The sequence below is a fragment of the Rattus rattus genome, chromosome 17 (assembly GCF_011064425.1).
Source record: "Rattus rattus isolate New Zealand chromosome 17, Rrattus_CSIRO_v1, whole genome shotgun sequence".
Classification (NCBI taxonomy): Eukaryota; Metazoa; Chordata; class Mammalia; order Rodentia; family Muridae; genus Rattus; species Rattus rattus.
The window spans coordinates 27054032-27074226 of NC_046170.1; the positions used below are offsets into that span (position 1 = coordinate 27054032).

At 35.8% G+C, this 20195-nt stretch overlaps 1 protein-coding gene across 1 annotated transcript in view; it reads left to right on the forward strand.

The window, feature by feature from the left end:
* The window catches only part of Nfat5 (nuclear factor of activated T cells 5), an 81187-nt gene that overhangs the window by 36554 nt on the left and 24438 nt on the right, over positions 1–20195 (forward strand). Inside the window, exons 4-6 of the mRNA XM_032888079.1 lie at positions 10173–10728; positions 16215–16407; positions 18895–19085. Coding sequence (XP_032743970.1) covers positions 10173–10728; positions 16215–16407; positions 18895–19085 — 940 coding nt within the window. The remainder of the gene's footprint in view (positions 1–10172; positions 10729–16214; positions 16408–18894; positions 19086–20195) is intronic.

A 20195-nucleotide genomic window follows, 5' to 3' on the forward strand; every position in this document is an offset into this window, starting at 1 on the left:
AGTATGTCAATGAACGATAGATTCAGAAATAAAAACTTTCTAAACAGTGTTCCAGGCTCTGTAAATAGCTGTGACAGAGGCCATTTTCTTAAAAAATCAAAAACATGTCAATGAATTAATAGTATTAGCAAAATAAGGAGTTGACCAAGAGAAATAAAAGTTAAAGCAATCAAATATTTTAGTTATACGTTTAGAGTTTTTAATCCTGAGATTTACTTGTTTACAGTAATAAATTTACATGGAGATCAGTATTCATCTATTTGAGAAACCAGGTAGTATACTTACAATACCAGCATGTGAGAAGTCAGGAGAAGATTAGTAGTTCAGTTCAGGGTCATCCTCTGCTACACAGTGAATTTGAAGCCAGCATTAGCTACATGAGACCCTGCTCCTCCCCCCAAAAAATCAAATTAACTTGTCTTTTCATTTGAGGATATTTAATTGGCATTATATCTCATAGTTTACTTTTGGGATAGATTGTCTTCAAACTCCAGAGGCTCCTCCTGCCTTTGCCTGTAGGGTACTGGATTAAAGTAGGTATGTGCCATATATCCAGTGAATAATTCATTGTTTAGCTCAAGAATTTGAGTTAAAAATCTATAGAATCTGTGTCTGCCTGCAAGGATGACTGCTAGTTTGAGGACAGCCTTGGGTTACTTAAGAGTGTCTTTGTCTCACAAAAAACCCAAAATAACAACAAAAAGATACCAAAGAATAGATTAAACTGTAGGTTTTATAGTTCAATGGAAGAAACAAAGAATACAGTTCTTTGTTTTTATAAAATTGGTATTTTACTTTGTATAATTAAGTTAGTATTTATTTTGCATTTGTATGTCCAGGATCTTATATATGGAGCCCAGGTGGGCTTTAAATTCTCTACATAGACAAGCCTACCTTGGCCAGATCTTCCTGCATCTGCCTCTCAAGTTCTGGAATTACAAGTTTGTCTTTTTTAGAATCAATATAGCCTCAGTACAGTCATACCTAAAGCAGCTTTTTAAAACATGTATGGGTGGCTACACCCATAAAACATGTACAGTAGAATCTCTTGAGACCCGGGGAGATGGTAAAGTGCTTGAAGACCTGAATTCAGATTTGCAGAACCTGTGGTGCAGTGGTACATTTCTGTAGCCCTGGCCCTGGGGTGTGCAAAGACAGGTGGATTTCTCAGAGGCTCCATGTCTAGCCAATGGAGTCAAAACCAGCAAGTTTCAGGTTCTTTTTTTTTTTTTTTTTTAAAAAAAAAAAAAAAAAAAAAAAAAAAAAAAAGTGAAGTGATTGAGGAAGCTAATCCTATGTCAATGGCTGTTCTCTATACACTCCCACACTAGTGAATGTACTTCCTCCCAGTACATCAGACAAATACAGTCCTTAACAGAGGCCAAAGGTTTTTTATTTGTTTGTTTTTTATATTTGAAATTCTCTTTGACATCCTTGGCTTGGGAAATTCCTAAGCCCTGCAACAACCTCAACCAGCCACTTTATGGGTTCTTACTCCTGGTCAGTTTTGCAGAGGCCTACCCATTTCCCAGGTTTCTTGACATCAACCTTAATCAGGTTTATTTGGTTCTAAGCATAAAGGGCCTCCACCAACTTGGCATACCTAGGTTCATCTCAGTTGTATGTTAGCACAGAGGTGGGCGTTGGCTCTTGTCTTAGGCTTTAAAGGCTTTGACAAATCATGATCTTGTAGATGAGGACAACTTTATCAGTTCCTCTGATGAAGCAATGCTAGCATCCATCACACCCCCAGCCACTCTGTCTTCCTCAGCATAGGTGGGGAGCTGTTGAGGAAGCAGAGTTTTAGGCAGTGTCATGGAAAGGGCCAGTGTGTGTGATTTAGGTTTGTAACTTTATATAACATTTACAATATAAACTTCTTTTGAAAGAACCTTACTAGATAATGATTTGAATTCTATACTGTGGCACTTGATAAATTTCAAGTAGCTAACACATATTTTCTACATTGAAACAACCTGTTGAGTGAGTGTTACCTATACTATAGGACCGGACAATAGAAAATTAAAGGTCTGTAACAGAAGAACAGCTATGCTTTAAATTACTTTAGACCAATTAGTCATCTAAATTAAAACCATAGGAATTTGGGCAGTGGTGAGGCATATCTTTATGGATCTCTGAGTTTGAGTCCAGCCTGGTCAACATGGAGAAATTCTGTCTCAGGGAGAAAAAAAAAGAATTTGTTTAATTAGCCATCTAACATCCTGGCATAAACCTGTAATTGGGAGGAAGAGATAGGAGAATCTCAAATTCAAGCCCAGCTTACATGTAAGACTGTTAAACAATAAAAACAAAAGTTGACATGTAACTCAGTGGTCCAGTTATACCTAATGTACACATGGATCTGAGATCAATATTTAGTACCAAAAATAAAGAACAAAAGAATTAGGAAGGAGGTGGGAAAAATGTTAGAATTGTACTGAACAGTGTGTATATCATTGATTGTAATTACATCTCAATCCTTCTAGCTCCAATTACCTTTTATCTTTCTTGATGAGGTTCTTTTACTCCTTGATGTATGGTAGGACAGAGTTTCTTAAGCTTTTTTCACTCACATCCATGATAGACTGAAGAGAATTTTTTTTTACTCAGCCTTATATAGATACATGAACAGATTATATATACTAAGTGCAAATATTTACTGATAACAACTCAAATTTATTTTAAGGCTATTTTATATTTTAGTTCAGTAGAGGGCTTATTTAGTATGTTTAAGGCCCTGGTTTAATCTCCTGAACCACATAAACTGGGCATAGTGGCGTCCTTTAATCCTACAATTTTGGAGGTGGAGGTCAGTGGATTAGAAATTTTAGGTCACCCTTGGTACACAATGACTTTGAGGCTAGCCTAGGCTACAATAAGATACCTCTCTCTTTTAAAAAAATATGATAGTTTTGCAAAGTTGACTGAACAGTTAAGAAATGTCTTTAAACTATGTTTTATTCACAGAACTGGCAATCTTTGTTTTAGCATTTTTTTAACTATTTACTTTATGTATATGAGTATACTCTAGCTGTCTTCAGACACAGCAGAAGAGGGCATCGGATCCCATTAAGGATGGCTGTGAGCCACCATGTGGTTGCTGGGGGTTGAACTCAGGACCTGTGGAAGTGCTCTTAACCGCTGAGCCATCCCTCCAGTCCCTTCAGCATTAATTTTTGAGTTAGGGTCTTACTATGGCTCTTAGGCTAGCCTTGTCCTAACAGAGGTCTTTGTCTCTTGAACTCTGAATTCCAGTTTTGTTAAGACCCTTCCACACTCTATCAGGCTGGCCTAGAACTCACTTTGTAGTCCAGACTGGGATAAGGAAATAGGTGGCCATTGATGTGACAAAGAAATTAAAGATAGGGATGTTAGGGTGGCTGTTTGTGCTTTGTTTAGAGTTGTTCAGAATCTGTCTCCTCTGTCTTTCTGTGTGGGTAAAGGCACAGCCATACAACAAACACATAAAAGAGGGTATTCTGGCTTATGGATTAGATTGCATTTATAAACAGTAAAATAAATTGGTGAATATGAGTTAACCAATGTTTTGAGTAAAAAGTTTTCTTACATGCATTTATCTGATGTTAATTGAATTTTTAAAGTTTATCTTACATTGATTATTGTAGCATGTAAACTTATTTGGGTGGGAAAAGTAGATGGGGAAATTGAACGTGTTTTAAACATGCAAATTGATCAATCCTACAGTTTTTGGTTTTGGTTTTGTAAAGTAATCTGGGTTGCTTACTTTATATGCTGGGATGCAGTTGTTTTCTATTAATGCACTTAACTTGCATTCTAGCTTCGCCATTCAGAGACAGGCATCGTGTGGTGGGTTGTGTGACAGTGTCTGTCAATAGTGAAGACAAATAGTGCCAGAGACACTTGACCCATCCAATCCCACCCAGGGTCTAGGTCGGTCTCGTTTTCAGACTTCTTCATAAGTCTTATTTTTGTCTTTCTTTCTTCCTTCCTTCCCTTTTTGTTTTTTTGTTTTTTGTTTTTGTTTTTAAATAGTGGGTTGATACTGATTAAAACTAAATCTGTTTGTAAAGTTTTAAACTTTACAGTAGTGTTATAATAAGAAATGTAGAAAATGAAGGTTGGCATGTAAGGTGTTAACAAAGCAGGTTTGCAGCCACTTTGTGTCTTCCATGTTTCAGTCTAGTGACAACTCAAGTGTTGTTCCTAAATTTTTTTTCTGCGTGTCTTTCTTCTATGATCTGAAAATATGTTCTTATATGGTGACTTTTATCAGACAAAAATGTTTAGTTTTGAATTCATTTTTACCAGTAAGACAAATATTACTCCTCATGAAGAACAGCCAAGTCTCGGTATGTTTTAGATCAGAAACTGTACCAAGTGCCTTTGTTGGTTTTTAGGAGTATTTCTGGGCAGGCAGTTGCCTCCTTCTCTGTTCCACTATTGGCTCACATAGTGCACTACAGAAGTTCATGGGCTTTGCTGTAGTGACCTTTTAGACAATTCGACTATTGCACAGATAATTGAAACGTATAAATACATGTGTGCATTTAATTGCTAGTGTCAAATCTGAACTCAGGGTTCATATCATTTATGAAATGTGTTCTAATCAGTGAAACATTCTTATTCGTTTTGAGGACCTTAAAGAATAGTACTGATTTCAGAACTAAGTATTATTAGAACCAGATAAAATGTAAGCTCTTTTTAATGTCATTTTAAGCACAAAAATATTATGGTCATTAAATAACTCGTAGTTGACATCTAGAATTAACGTCTTCATTTTAAAGTATAGTTTAAGCGAGGAATATATAAAATATCCATAGGTTTCTCTATGTGATAAAACTTAAAATCCAGTATTTATTTGTTTTTCCTTTTGTTTGTTTTGTTTTGTTTTGAGGCAGGGACTCATTTATGTAACCCTGGCTGGCCTGGACCTTGCTATGTAGACCAGACTGGCCTCAAACTCACAGAGATCTGCCTGCCTTTGCTTCCCAAGCACAGGGACTAAAGTCATGCACCACCACCTCTGGTTTGGTTTTTATTTATTTATTTTTTTAACAAATTACATATTTGTATATTCTGACATACTATCTGGCAATCTTTTTATCCCAGGTACCTTGAACAGTCATAATGGCTTAGTGATATGTCAATTCTCTTTGTTGTGAAGTGGGATGTGAAGCCAGGGCCTCATGAGTGGTGGGCATTGCTTTGCACTAAGCTATAATCTTAATGCTGCTTCATCAGTAATTAAAAGATGCCGTACAGGGCCAGTGAGATGGTTCAGTAAGCAGCTGACAACTTGAGTTGGATTCACACAATTTGTTATATGCAGTGACATGTGAACATACACATAACATAGACAAAACAAATAAATAGGTAAATAAGTATAGCAAAATGAATCTTAACTTTAAGAAAAATAAGCCTTATGTCCAGTTCATCATGGCTGACATTTAATTTGCAAAGAATAGAATTATAGACATGATGTTGATGATTCCCTTTTTTGTTTAGGTTTTTGTTTTTGGTTGGTTGGTTGGTTGGTTGGTTGGTTGGTTGGTTGTTTTTGTCTTTTGAGAGTCATTCTACATTGCTCTGGCTGTCCTTGAACTCACAGAGATCGACTTGCCTATGCCTCTACCTCTGCCCTCTGCCTGCCAAGTTTTGAGATTAAAGGCATATACTGTTATACCCAGATTCCCTTCATTTCTATATTTTAAAATTAATAAGTCTTCTGATGTTATAAATTTTCACTAGTAACTTACAGACTAGTAAATCAGTTTTCCTATTGATTTGAGATAGTCTTTGTGCTCACAGAAAGTATTATAGAAAATAGTTAGCATATAGAAATTAAGCTAAATTCAAAATAGTTATTTATAAAAGAAAATAAAACATGTTTACATGATACTTAGATGAGAAAATAATTTTCAGAAAAACTTCCATTATAAAAGATGGGTAGGAGACTCAAGGAACAAATAAAATTATATAGTTAATCATGGAAATACCTTATAAATATTTTGCTCTGTAAGAAATAAAAGCAGAGTGCTCTTCTAGGGGACCAGAGTTTGATTCCCAGCACTCACACGGTAGGTTGAAACAATCTGTACCTCCCATTTCACACAATACAGTGCCCTGTTATGGCCTCTGTAGGCACTTCAGGCACATAGTACAATGACATTCAAACAGCCAAAACACCCATTTACAGAAACCCATATACTTAAAATAAAAATAAATATTTTTAAAGGAAATAAAAAATTATTAAAACACTTATTTGGGGGTTTCTGTATTTTTAATATGCAGCAGTTAGTTTAACAGAGACTGAACATTTCTGACAGATAAAAATAGAGACTTTGCACTGAAAATAGGTTAGGGAAGTAGTTACCATGTTTCATTTATACAAACTTATAAATGAATATCCAAGGCCAGGATTGTCGTACACACCTGCAAAATCTTAGCACTCAGGAAAATTCGGCAAGAAGAGTGCTATGAATACAAGGCTAATCTGGACTACATAGCAAGACCCTGCCTAAAAAATAACAAAGCAGTGCGAGGGTGGTAACACGGTCCTATAACCCACCCTGAAGAGGCAGAGCAGGCAGGTCTCTGAGTTCCAGGCCAGCCAGAGATACATATTAACTGCTTCAAACACATCACCACACACCCTAATAAATAAATAAGTATTTATAGGATTCTGTTATCACTTCAGTTCTGTAGAATGACAAGGTGTTTCTTGTGGGATTTTGTGTGTGTGTGTGTGTGTGTGTGTGTGTGTGTGTGTGTGTGTGTGTGTTGTTGTGCGGAGAGGTATGATTTGACAGAAAGAACTTTAAAAGTAACTTAAGTATATTTATAGTATTCCCAGAAATAATTCTGTATTATTTTTCTGGAAATGCTTGAAATTGACAGGTTAGTGTTTAGAAATCTAAAATGTCCTTCATATTGTTTCTATATTTTAATGAAGTAATATTAAGTTATTTTTTCATGGTAAATTTAGGGTTAATGTAAATAAATAATTGTCATACACACGCATATTAGGAAAGACTGCTGTTGCATTCTCTTGAGAGAGGGCAAATCTCTAACCTCTCAGTAGTTCACCTGTATCAGGCACTGCTGCTGTAATGCTGTGCAATCTAAGCATTCACATTTTAATTACTAAATCCTTTTTAAATCTCTAATTATTTGCCAATTTAACTTAATAGAATTCAATATTCATCTGACTGCTTATAATTCAACTTCCCATGATCCCCTCCTTAAGTTCAATTATTTTACTAGTACAGCAACTCATAGAACTCAGCAAACATATTTACTGGTTCATAATAAATAGTATCTTAAAGCATAAGAATGAATAGAGCCTCATCCTCCAGAGGGAGTTTGACTGTGCCTCTTTATTGGCATGTGGTGGTTTTGTTCACCTTCCTAGACACCTGAATTAAGTTTGTTTGAATTTTTATATAGAAAAAATTTTTTAAAGAGGCTTCATTATATAGAGATGATTGATTAAATCATTGGCTGTTGTTTATCAACCTAAACTCCAGCTCCTCTCCTCCTTGGAAGAGGCAGATGGAGCTGTGCGTGCGAACCCTTTGCGGACATGGTTGATTCTTGTAGCAACCAGCCCTCTTCCCCCATCCGTGTTCTCTAACAACTTCACCCAAACTTCCTTATTAATACAGTCTCAGATGGTTGAAATATGCTTGTTAGAAATTAAAACCAAAAAATAAGAAAGACCCTGTCCAAAATAAATAAATAAATAAAACCCGTCCTTCACCTTATCACTATGAAGCAGAAGACCAAAATTTTAACCACAAACACTTATTGCTCTATTCCACTTAGGAAGTTGCTGGAAACTGTAAGCTAAGAACCTTGAATCAAAAAAAAAAATTTATATTAAACTACCATAACTACATAATTTGTTCTTGACTTCATTATGACATATACTTTTTCTCTGTCATTGACAGGGATCCCTGACATGTTTGTAGTCTGCATTCTCATATGTATGGTACTTAGACTCAGAAAGGAGGGATTAGGAAAGTACTTTATAAAAGTAAAAGTTCAGGGTTGGGGATTTAGCTCCGTGGTAAGCGCTTGCCTAGCAAGCACAAGGCCCTGGGTTCGGTCCCCAGCTCCGAAAAAAAGAAAAGAAAAAAAAAAAAAAAAGTTCACAGCATTCATTCTGCATGCTTTGTGTGATCCACTGCTATCTACTAGTATTTCTCTGAAAATCAAGAATACACACACACACACACACACACACACACACACACACACACACACACACATATTTTAGTTTCATTTTGGCCAATAGTTGGAACAGATGGAGGAATATTAGCTATACCTTTCCTATTTTGCCCAAAATGATCATTGTAGTGTTTTCAAAACAAAAGAAAGAAAAAAAACTATATTAAAACCCAAAGTGGCTACAAATCAGCTCCTAAACTGTCATTGACATTAGCATCTAGATTTTATAGTTTTTACAGATCTTTACAAATATTTATTTAGTAAGAAAACATTGCATTAATGCATGATACAAATTTGATAAATTTTTCTTTAAATTGGAATGCAGTTTAAAAGTGACTGAATTTTCTACTTTCAGCTACTGCATTTGACAAGGATACAAACTAAAAGTGGAACTGGTATTGTCTACTCCCTCAGGCTCTTTGACTTATGGTAGTTAGAAAAGTTTAGAGTGTGGCTTTACATAGATCACATTATGGGTGGCTAACATGACTGCTCTTAAACCTTGGCAACAATGAGAATTTTTTTGTTATTTCAAGTAATTTACATGTTTTGATACATGCCTTCAGTTGGGTTCAATTAATTTATAGCATAGCTTTTTATTATCCAAATACAGACTTTCTTACATTTGAGCTCTATAATTGACCATATTATGATTTCAATAATTTAAATGTTTATTGTGCAGTTTTAAAACTGTGGCATAAATGGTACAAATTAATTTAAGCATTACCAATTTTACTTATATGTACATTATATCTTGAACATGATAAAATATTTGTGAAATCACAGATAACTTCAGCCTAAACAATGTTGTGTGACTGAGTGACGATGCATCTAGGGACTGAAGCAGCAGTGTTCTCAGCTGTTGCTACTGCTCGTTCGCTGCAGTCTGGTCTACAGAGATTTATTTAAATCTGCTTTTTTTTTCTGCTTGCTAAATGATTTAATTTAAAATATTTTTATAGTAATTTTGACATTCTAGAGAATTTAGTGCTTACTTTTTTGTCAGACTTGGATAGTAAACTTACTGTTCACTACCATACTGGGAAATGACCTGAGAGTCACAATTAAGCAAGCCTTTTAGAAAGAGAAGTAGTGAGCAGGAATAGCCAAGTTTTGAGCACATGAGAACTTGATAGGAAAAGTCCACCCTAGTAGCCACCCTGTTTTTGCTTTTTATTCATTTGTAAAGGATGGATTCTTTGTTACTTGTGGATTTGATCTGCTATTTCCAACTTTGAGATTCTCAGTGGCCAACCATAATCCACACCAAGCCTTTCTCATCTGTATTCTTGTGGATTTTATAATCAGTTCTAGTGATGGTACCAGTTCCATTTTGCCTCCACTTTAGTTAATTATCTATATTTTTTCTCTATTTTTCATTTTATAATTGGTATCTGGAATAATCAGCAGCTCTTTTCTCATTTATTTTCTCATATTTTTATTCCAGGATTTGCCTCTGAAGCAGGGAGTGTCTGCATTAAAAATGACCTGTAGTTCTCTGCTTCATAGGTTAGAAACTTATTTTAATATTTTGTGGCTAAGCACAGTCCCACTTTTCAAATTCTATAATGAATTATTTAATTGGCATTGAATGTGGACCACAAACATATGTTTCATATTGGGGTTTTCTGTATTACTTTAAATGATTAAAATTCAACAGAACATTCAGCTGAGGCAATAAGAGCTTTATTCTTGCTTTACAGCTTAAAACACTAAATTAGATTTTTCAAAAATCTATCAATTATATAGCAAAAGTAAAATAACACTATTTGGGCATTTTCCAAAAATTCTATTTCTAGGCTTTGTATTGCTTAAAGCATTTATATTCTAAAACGTAACCAAATTCCAATTATTCATTTTGGGGAAAACAATCAGTTCACAAATCACGTTTTCATTGGGACTGCTAGCCAGCCTAGGTGAAAGCATGTGTAGTGTATTTACTCTTGGATTGTACACCGCAGATGCTTCTTCAGCTCCCTCCTCCTCCATGGGCGGTGCTTGCAGCTCCTTTACCACCTCTTCCAGCCCTACCATTTATTCTACCTCAGTCACCGACAGCAAGGCTATGCAAGTGGAGAGCTGCTCCTCAGCCGTGGGGGTAAGTAACAGAGGGGTAAGTGAAAAGCAGTTAACCGGTAACACAGTTCAGCAGCATCCATCAACCCCGAAGAGGCACACAGTTTTGTACATCTCACCACCACCTGAGGACTTGCTGGATAACAGTCGGATGTCCTGCCAGGATGAGGGGTGTGGATTGGAATCTGAGCAGAGCTGCAGTATGTGGATGGAGGATTCCCCCTCCAACTTCAGTAACATGAGCACCAGTTCCTACAATGATAACACTGAGGTACCTCGTAAATCACGAAAACGAAATCCAAAGCAGAGGCCGGGGGTCAAACGACGAGATTGTGAAGAATCTAATATGGATATATTTGATGCCGACAGTGCCAAAGCACCTCACTATGTGCTTTCTCAGCTTACCACGGACAACAAAGGCAACTCAAAAGCTGGAAATGGGTTGGTATCCACATTTTTAAAGTTCTATCACCATTATGCAAAACAAAAAAGTAAATCATTCCCAAATTTTCTTAATTCTCAGTTCAAGTTTGCATATAAAGCAAAAAATGCTAATTTTATCCTTGAAGTACGTGAGAAATTTAACTTAAAATAATCAAATTTTACTAGAAAAATAATACAAAAATAGCAGTAGATTATAACAAAGGAATCTTTTATGGGTATGGTTAGGTGTAGTAGAAAAAAGATAATCTGTTTCAAATAACTTAAACTTCAAATGAAGTTATATTTTAAAAATATTTTAAAATACCTTTACCTGCAGAAACAAGGAACAGTATAATGATGCTAGCTAACACCTTAAGTGCTCTCCGGAAGCTGCTCTCTTCTTCCACCAGTTTGTTTCATGGGCCATTCCCTTAGATCTTTCAGAGAATTTTACATTTTATTTTTGTTTTTCATCTTTACTTGATGAAATCAAGAAAACAAAAAAGATGACTCAGTTCTCATTTAGATTCATGTGCTTGAAACTTTTTTTTCCTACACTGTGCCAGTTTAGGACTTTTAAAAAAATTATTACTCTTTTTTTTCTCCTTCTGATTCTGTTTCTTATTTGAAGGACAACGAAACAGGGTTGTGGCACACATTGAGCTTCCTGTTCATCTGCGCCATTGGCGCGCTAGTCCATGCTAAAAATAATCTGCTATAGCTTTAGGATTCCTTTACGTTTTTTTTGGTGGTTTTGTGGGGGTTCCCCCCCTTTTTTTTTTTCTTTTTTTAGGGGTTTTGGGTTTTTTTGTTTTTTTTTTTTTTTTGAGTTAGGGTTTTTCTGTACAGCCCTGTCTGTTCTGGAACTTGCTTTTTAGACCAGGCTGGCCTCTCAAACTCAGAGATCCACCTACCTCTGCCTCACAAGTGCTGGGATTAAAAGTGTGCACCACCACTGCCTGGCTTAGGATTCCTATAGTATTTTAATTGTAATATTTAGTTGCTAGACTTTTGAAAATAAAATTTTCTACAATATATTCAATAAAATTTAACTCACTAGATTTTGAGAATTAGTTTTTGAGGAGGCACTGAGTGTGACTCTTTAGGTGATCCAGGGTCATTTATAATTTCTTCCTGTCACAAAAAGAAATAGTCTGAGAGCTTAGATTGGTGTAATTTGTGATGAAATCTTTGATTTGTTACATTAAAATTCCAACTCAGTATTCTGTTTATTATAATAAAGATTAAATGTGTCCTTAAATATTTCTTGTGGACATTTCAAATTAGTAAGTCTATACTCAAATCTATAATAAAACTCATGTTCTTATAGTCGAACCTGAAAATTTGAAAAAAATTAGCCTACTTTTTTTCTTTATACTTTCATCAAAACTTCTTTAGAATGCTATAGTTAAATAATTTAAATGCTTTAAAGTTTCAGAAAGTCTAGATTAAGGTAATTTCCAAAAGAAAACAAGATTCAGCCTTTCCTAATATGTTACAGCTCCACATTCAGGAACGCTAGAGAGGAGTATTTATTCAAAGATAAAATTAAGACTCAGAAATGTTGTAGACACTCCAAGTCACATAAAGAAGTGTGACTGATAGGATAGATCTGAAAGGTGCATGCATGGCAGTAGATATATGTAGCTGCAGTGAAAAAGGTCTTTTTTTATCAAGTTACAGTAAAAGATATTTTCCTATTTGTACTGAAGTAGTTATTAAAGTTTCCAGTTAAGAACAGTAAAGTTTTGACTTGGGAATAGTCAAACACTGATTTACTGTTGCTGATTAAAGAGATTTCTTGACCTACATCTTTTCTGCTTCTGCTTTTGTATGATAGATATATCTTAGAAATGATTTGAGGTTACCAGGGAAAGTAGAATGACATTGGTCAAGACAAAACTTTCATGAAATAATTCATGAAGCAGAAACTCCATCAAGCAGCAGAAGAAATACCCATCTTCTTAGGTAATGGAAAATTATTTAACAATAGTATATGGAAATGATAAAGAAATTTAAAATTTGAATTCATACGATATATTGAGGATGGCTCAGTGGTTAAGAGCACTGACTGCTCTTCCAGAGGTCCTGAGTTCAAATCCCAGCAACCACATGGTGGCTCACAACCATCTATAATGGGATCTGATGCCCTCTTCTGGTGTGTCTGAGGACAACTGCAGTGTACTCATATAAATAAATAAATCTTTAAAAAAACAAAAACAAAAAAGATACATTGAGGAAAAGATGAAACCAAATGTAAAATATGTGGGCAGCCAGCCTTCCTTACATAGCCTCAGCTGCAGCTAACTGCCTCTTTTTTTTTTTTTTTAATGATGAGAAAGGTGCTAGAAACAAGAAATTTTGAAATGTTTTGAGAGATGAGTTTTAAAGTCTTCAATATGATGTGACACAACTTGAAGTTTATATAATGCTAAATATTAAGTGAGCTTGCAATGTGTTGCATATAGCAAGCAGTTCATTTATCTTCATGATGCTTGAAGCCTTGATAACTGATGAACGGGAAAGATGATTATTTTTACAACTAAAAGTTCCTTGTTAAAGAACCATCTTTTTTAAAGCCTCTTTGTATGTCAGTATTGGTGATTATGCCAATCTTAAATTCCTCTCTGGTGACCTGGGAACCAGCAGCCCTATTTCCTTTAAAGTTCCGGAAGGTTAGATATGATACCATATGGATAGGAAAGTCATTTTAAGCCTTTCTCTAGTTAAAATTATTTTTTTGACAGAAAACCTGGAGGAATATCTAGTACAAAATACCATGAATGTCATTCTAAGACTTCTAAGTAGAATATGCCATAATACATTGTCTCTGGTAGTTGTCATTTAGATATAAGACTACAGTGACGGAGTCCCTTTCTAACCCAAGGAAGCCCTGGCTTTGATACCCAACCCTGCAAAAATAAATCAGTTAATCCCCATGTAATGAATTGCTATTTTCTTGCTTTTTCTGAGGCTGTTTTACCTTAACAGTTTATCAATTGAATTACTACTTTTCTAAGAATTAGTTGATTTCATTGTTTTACTTGTCTGTAGATATAAGTATATATTTTTCCACTTTTACATTTAATCTTAGAGAATAAAGAGATTTTTAGAATATAGTTTCAGAACCAGGTATGGTGGGTGGTAAATTCATGTAAGCCCAGCACTTGGGAAGCTGAGGCTATGGGTTTATGAGAGGGAGATCAGCCTGACCTGTAGTGAGTTCAAGACCAGTTTGGGCTATGTGGTAAGAATCCTCCACCAAAAAAAACCCAGCAGGAACATTTTCAATATTTTAGAAATTATTTAATTTCCTGTGGTCTTTTTAGTGTGTGTATATATATCATATATATATGTGTGTGTGTAAAATGTATATATGATATATATCATATATATATTATATGTGAATATATATATGTATATTAACTCACTCAACAAAATTTTATTCCAAATAAGATACTTGTTTTACAGGAATCATTTTGATTTACTCTCAAAATATTAGATTGATTAGTATAAATGAATATATAAAAGGCTCACCTGATGAAATAGGTTATGTCATTCAAGTTTTCTTAGTACTTCAGTTTCAAATTTTTTATTTTTATTATGCTCAATACATATGAATTATAAGTATCTGGAAAAATACAAGAAAGGAAGTAAATAGCCCATAATCTAGTCACTCGTGTAAACTGCTATTATCATTACACTATAGTTTCTTTTAATTCCTGTATATATACATGTGGAAGATATTTATACTCTTTTTTGCTTTGGTAATAAGATGAATACAAACCAGATGGTTATAGAATCTCATGTATAAGAAATTGTACACTCTTCAACCCTAACATTTAAATTTACTCAGTATGCTAAAAGAAAAACGTCATTTCCCCCATTATTCTACTTCAGCCTGATACTTTTGTTAATGGATTTAGTGCGCTAGTACCTTTAAAATGACTTACACATACAGGTTACCTCTGACTGAACTATTTGTCAGACTTACGTGAATGATGTTTCTTGTCCAAGTAAGGTCTGGTCCTGCCCTTCTTACCATTATAAAAACTCCCGTTCCTCCTTGCTTTCTCATCTGTCCTTCCTGGTTGTCTTCATCAGCAAATATCTCGTATGACCTTGCCCTGTCCATCCCACTGGATTCCCATGTCAGTTATCAGTGCTGTCCTCTCCCCCATCCCCATTCTTCTGCCCCTTTCCTGGGGAGTCATTTCAGCTGAGTGACTACCACCTTCCCTTTGTTCTAATGGTTGAGGCAACAACTTGGGCACAACTGCATTGGTAAATTTTAAGGCCAGGTTTAAAGCTGTTCTTCTGTTTTTAAAATCATAATATTCCTCTGGGGATTTGGTTACCTTGCTGTGAATAAAAAAGCATGGTAGGCCCTGGCTTTTCAAGAACATACATGGATAATTTTAAATCTATTTCATGTTACTGGGAGGGATATATTGCTTATTTTTATAAGGTATTTTCATTACATTAGCTACTTTATAGAAGTCCTAAACACTATTTTGGATACTGTATTATAAACAAAGAAATGCTTAAATTAACACATCTTAGATGTTGCTTAGGTAGGTGGGACAGTGGGAGGATCTGCACCTCAAGGCCATCCACAGCTATACAGCAGGTTGAAGACAGCCTCGGGTATATGAGACCCTGTCTCCAAGAAACAACAAAACAAAACTTCCACTATTGAAAAAACAAAACCAAGTAGAATTACCAGTACTATGGAGCTCAGGTTATAAGATTTTTTTTTACTTTAATCATTTAACCTGTCACAGATAAAGGTAATCTTTAAAAAAAAAAAAATACTCATTATTTACTAAACCTTATTTCCCAATAAAAATTGAATCACTGATTTTTTATTATAAATTTCTCATCTTTATTTACCGAGAAAGCAGTCCAAAAGAATATACTACATGTACCTTCACTGTTGAATCTTTAGGTAGTTTCAGCTAATTCCTTTTTGTGCTGATTTGGTTGTTTTTGCTAATTCCTTTTTTCCTTTGGTTTTGCAAGTCTGATTAAAAAGTAATCGTAATTAGTCTTTTAGTTTTATGTGACTGATATGTGTAACTTTTATACCTTATTTTAACTGAATTGCAGTGAGAAAACAATTATTGCACTGTCTTTTCTCCTGCCACCCAACTGTATTTTTTCTGTTCCCTGTCCAGCTTTCTTTTTCATGGCATGTAGTTACACTTGGTTCAAAAATATTTTAAAGGGTTGGGGATTTAGCTCAGTGGTAGAGCGTTTGCCTAGCAACCGCAAGGCCCTGGGTTCGGTCCCCAGCTCTGAAAAAAAAATATATATATATATATTTTTTAAAGGTACTTTAGTTATAAAGGATGTTTCTTCCTCCTCTAGGCTGTGTTCTATTTTATCCGTAGACTAAGCAGTTGTTTTCAGTATTATTGCCTTCTGTTTCTTCCTTTATCTAAGATAGCTTTTAGAGAAGACTGTTTTTGATATTTCCTTCATGTTGTGCTTTGGATTCTCAGAACATTGGACAGCCAAAAGGGAACTGGAGTAAAGAAGAGTCCTATGTTGTGTGGACAGTATCCGGTTAAAAGTGAGGGGAAGGAGCTGAAGATAGTGGTACAGCCTGAAACCCAACACCGAGCCCGGTACCTGACAGAGGGCAGCCGAGGCTCCGTAAAAGATAGAACACAGCAAGGCTTTCCTACAGTGAAGGTACTCATTTTATTTAGTAATGTATGAAGACTGGCCCATGAGGGGACTTTGTAGGTGAAGGTTTATCCCCAGAACCTGGTCAATGCTGGGATAAGAAACTGGCCCTACATGGTTATCCTGACCTCCACAGCAACCACACCATGGCACACACATGCCCCACATACATGTTCCCCATGCATAACCATCAAATACATGTAAAAGTAATACTTATCCATGTGGTGATTTCCTTCAATTATTTTAAACTCAGGGAAAGCTTCCTAAAATAGAAGGGTAGAATTATTAGCTCAGTATAATAGAAAACAAATGATAATTGAGCCATAAGTCAAGTGATACTTAGATAACATTTGAATTGTTTCTTTAGCTGGTTGACTTTGTTTTTCTGAGATATGTTTCACTGTAACTCAGTCTAACCAGGAACTCAATATGTAGTCCACGCCAGCCTTGAATTCATGGCAAGACTCCTGAGTGCTTAAATTATAGATGTGAACCAGCATGCCTGGGTAAATTTTAGTTTGAGAGATTAGAGTATGTTCTGAAAAGAAAAAAATATCTGCAGGTCATTAATTATCGTCCTCCTTTGTTTAATAGTGTTAGTAAATTCATCCAAAATGCTTTATTTAAGAAAAAAATTTAAAGTAAATGCAAAGAAACATAGTAGAAATTATTAAGAACTTCACCAGGCATGTTGGCACATGCTTTTAACTCCAGCATTTAGGAGTCAGAGACAGGTAGCTCTAATATAAGTTAGAAGCCAAGCATAGTCTTCATAGAGAGCATAGAGAATTCCAGGTTAGCCAGAACTACACGGTGAGTACTTGTCTCAAAATATAAGAACATGAAAATAAGGGTTTTTTTTCTTTTGGTTTTTTGAGACAGGGTTGCCCTGGCTGCCCTGGAACTTACTTGTAGACCAGGCAGGCCTCAAACTCAGAGTCACCTCCCAAGTGCTAGGATTGAAGGTGTGTGTCACTACTGTTCAGCTTGGAAAATAAGATTCTTAAAATTATTAGAATTACCTTTTCAGAACTCTGACTTAAAGTAAAATTTTATCACTTGGTACTTTTATTATAAAGAGTATTATTTGAAAATAGAAAAAATAAGCAAACATGAACTGCCATTCATTTCATACTTGAATGAAATCATTATTGATTGGGAAATGTGTCTTTGAGCATTTGTCCCCATCTTACCACACTAATCCATCTGCAACCAATCCCTCAAGTCCAGTAACAGACTCAAGTAACAGGCGAGAGAGAAATTCAAGTTTTGTTTTACATATATTTAGCTGGATATTTTTATAGTTTAGTCAATATTTTTAATCTGATTACCTGCCTTTAAGCTCTGCTTGGTTTAAGTACTTAAACATTAACCTATATTATTGATTGATTGCCTGACTATGATAGGGAATGAAATGACAGCCCTCAACAGTTCATTTGTTCATTCACTCAGCAGACACTTGGTCCCCTTTAAGTGCTGAGACGGGTCTTGGTACTGCCAACTAGTTCTGTAGTAACTACATTTCCATTAAAACTTTACATGTTCTCTGCTAAACTATAACATAATCCATTTGTAGAAGGAGGCCACAATGGATATACACTTTCTTATTTCTTTAATTATTTGCCTGATTACCATAATTACTGCACAAATATGCTAATATAATGGGATAGAAAAGATGTGACTTTTTTGTAATTTTTTTCTTGCATCCTTTGTCAACAACTGAATATGCATTTATTGTAAGATATATATCAAGATCAAAATTAAAAACATTTTCTCTTATAAATATTATTCTGAATATGAACCGTCATTTATTTATGAGAGTTTTGTTGGAGGTCCATAATATCACATATCTTACTTTAAGCAAGCACTTCTGACCATAGATGATGTTCTGGCCCTGGATTAATGATCCAGTCTTTGAACTCCATTTTCCCATCATCAGTATAGCTGCATACTTTTTCCTCAAACCGCTTAAGTTGTAAAATGTATCATATATTCTCGTTGATGCTGAAGATGTCGCCATTAACAATCCAGTGGTGGTAGCAGACCCTGAGTAATCTGTATACTGTCTGGGCAATCGTGTGTCCATTCCCAATCCCTAAACAAACAGGTTATGTGACAGTTTAGCATTAGAACATCTAAATTAATTAAAATGTAGTTATTGTAGAACTAATACAGTAGTTTTCTGTGAAGTTTTTCTTTAATTTTTGTTGTAAGCCTAGCCTTTAACTAAGCCATCTCTGCAGTGCTCCCCAAGCCCCCACTCCTTTTTCATTTCTTAGGGTTGGTTGTTTGCTTGCTGGCTTGTTTTTCGAGACAGGACCATATTGTCCTGGAACTCACAGATCTACCCGTCTCTGCTGTGGTTAGGGGTGCATGCCACGCACCTACCTGACTTGTTTTTCTTCATACGAAAGTGTTTGGCCTAGGTGTGTGGCGTGGGTAGAATACCGGCCTGGCTGACTAGTGTCTATGGTGCGTGTCATCTGTTTCCAGCTGGAAGGTCATAATGAGCCAGTGGTGTTGCAGGTGTTTGTGGGCAATGACTCTGGTCGAGTAAAGCCACACGGATTCTATCAGGCCTGCAGAGTGACCGGGCGAAACACAACTCCATGCAAAGAAGTGGACATCGAAGGCACCACTGTGATAGAGGTTGGCCTCGACCCTAGCAGCAACATGACGCTGGCGTAAGTGCTTAATAACCTACCCCTTCTTGTTTATTTAAGATGTAAGTACTGTGTATACAGCGTTCTGCCTGCATAAATGCCTGCAGGCCAGAAGAGGGCACCAGATCTCAGGACCTCTGGAAGAACAGCCAGCCTGTTAATCACTGAGCCATCTCTCCACTCCACCCCACCCCCTTTTTGAGACAGTATTTTATCTGTTACTCTGACCAGCCTAGGACCCTCTGTGTAGACCAGGCTGGCCTCCAATTCACAGAGCCCTGCCACCTGAATGCTAGAGTTAAAGATGTGGGCCACTGTGCCTGGCAACATTTTATATTTCATTTATTTATATTTATTTGTTTATTGAGTTTTTGTTGTTTTGGGGGGAGGTTGTTTGCTTATTTGTTTCGTTTTGGGTTTTGTTTTTGTTTTTTATAGATAGGCTCTTTCTACATTGCCCTGGCTGTCCTGGAACTACTGTGTAGACCACTGGACCACACTCTGCCTTTCTGAGTCCTGGGATTTAAGATGTGCATCACCACACCTGACTCTTGGCAAATTTTAAAATAGATTTATTTTACTTATGTGTATGTGGGTATCCTACGTGGGTTTCTGTGTATTATGTGTGTGCAATTGCCCTTAGAGAAAAGAGGAAGATATCTGGTCTCCTGGAACTAGAATAACCAAGCTGTATAGCTGCTAGGAACCCAGCCAAGCAGCAAGTGCTCTTAGCCTCTGAACTTTATTATATTATACATTTATGATAATCATGAAAATATTTCTAGTTCTAGAAAATAGAAATTTTTTAGAGCTGTGTGTGTTTGTGTGTGCGTGCATATGGTAATTTTGTTTTGTTTTGGAGACAAGGTTTCTCTGTATAGTCCTAGCTGTCCTGTAACTCACTCTGTAGACTAGGCTAGACCTGCCCCTGCCTTCTGAGTGCTGGGATTAACGGTGTGCACCACCACTACAGGTTTTTTTTTTTTTTTTTTTTTGAGGGCCTTATTAAATGTTTTAAATAGAACATCTTTTATAAAGGTTCCTACAGGACGATAGAGATGGCTCAGCTATTAAGGGCTAGAATCACTCCAAAACGTCAAAAGGTGTTCTTCCAGAATGGTGATGGACTAA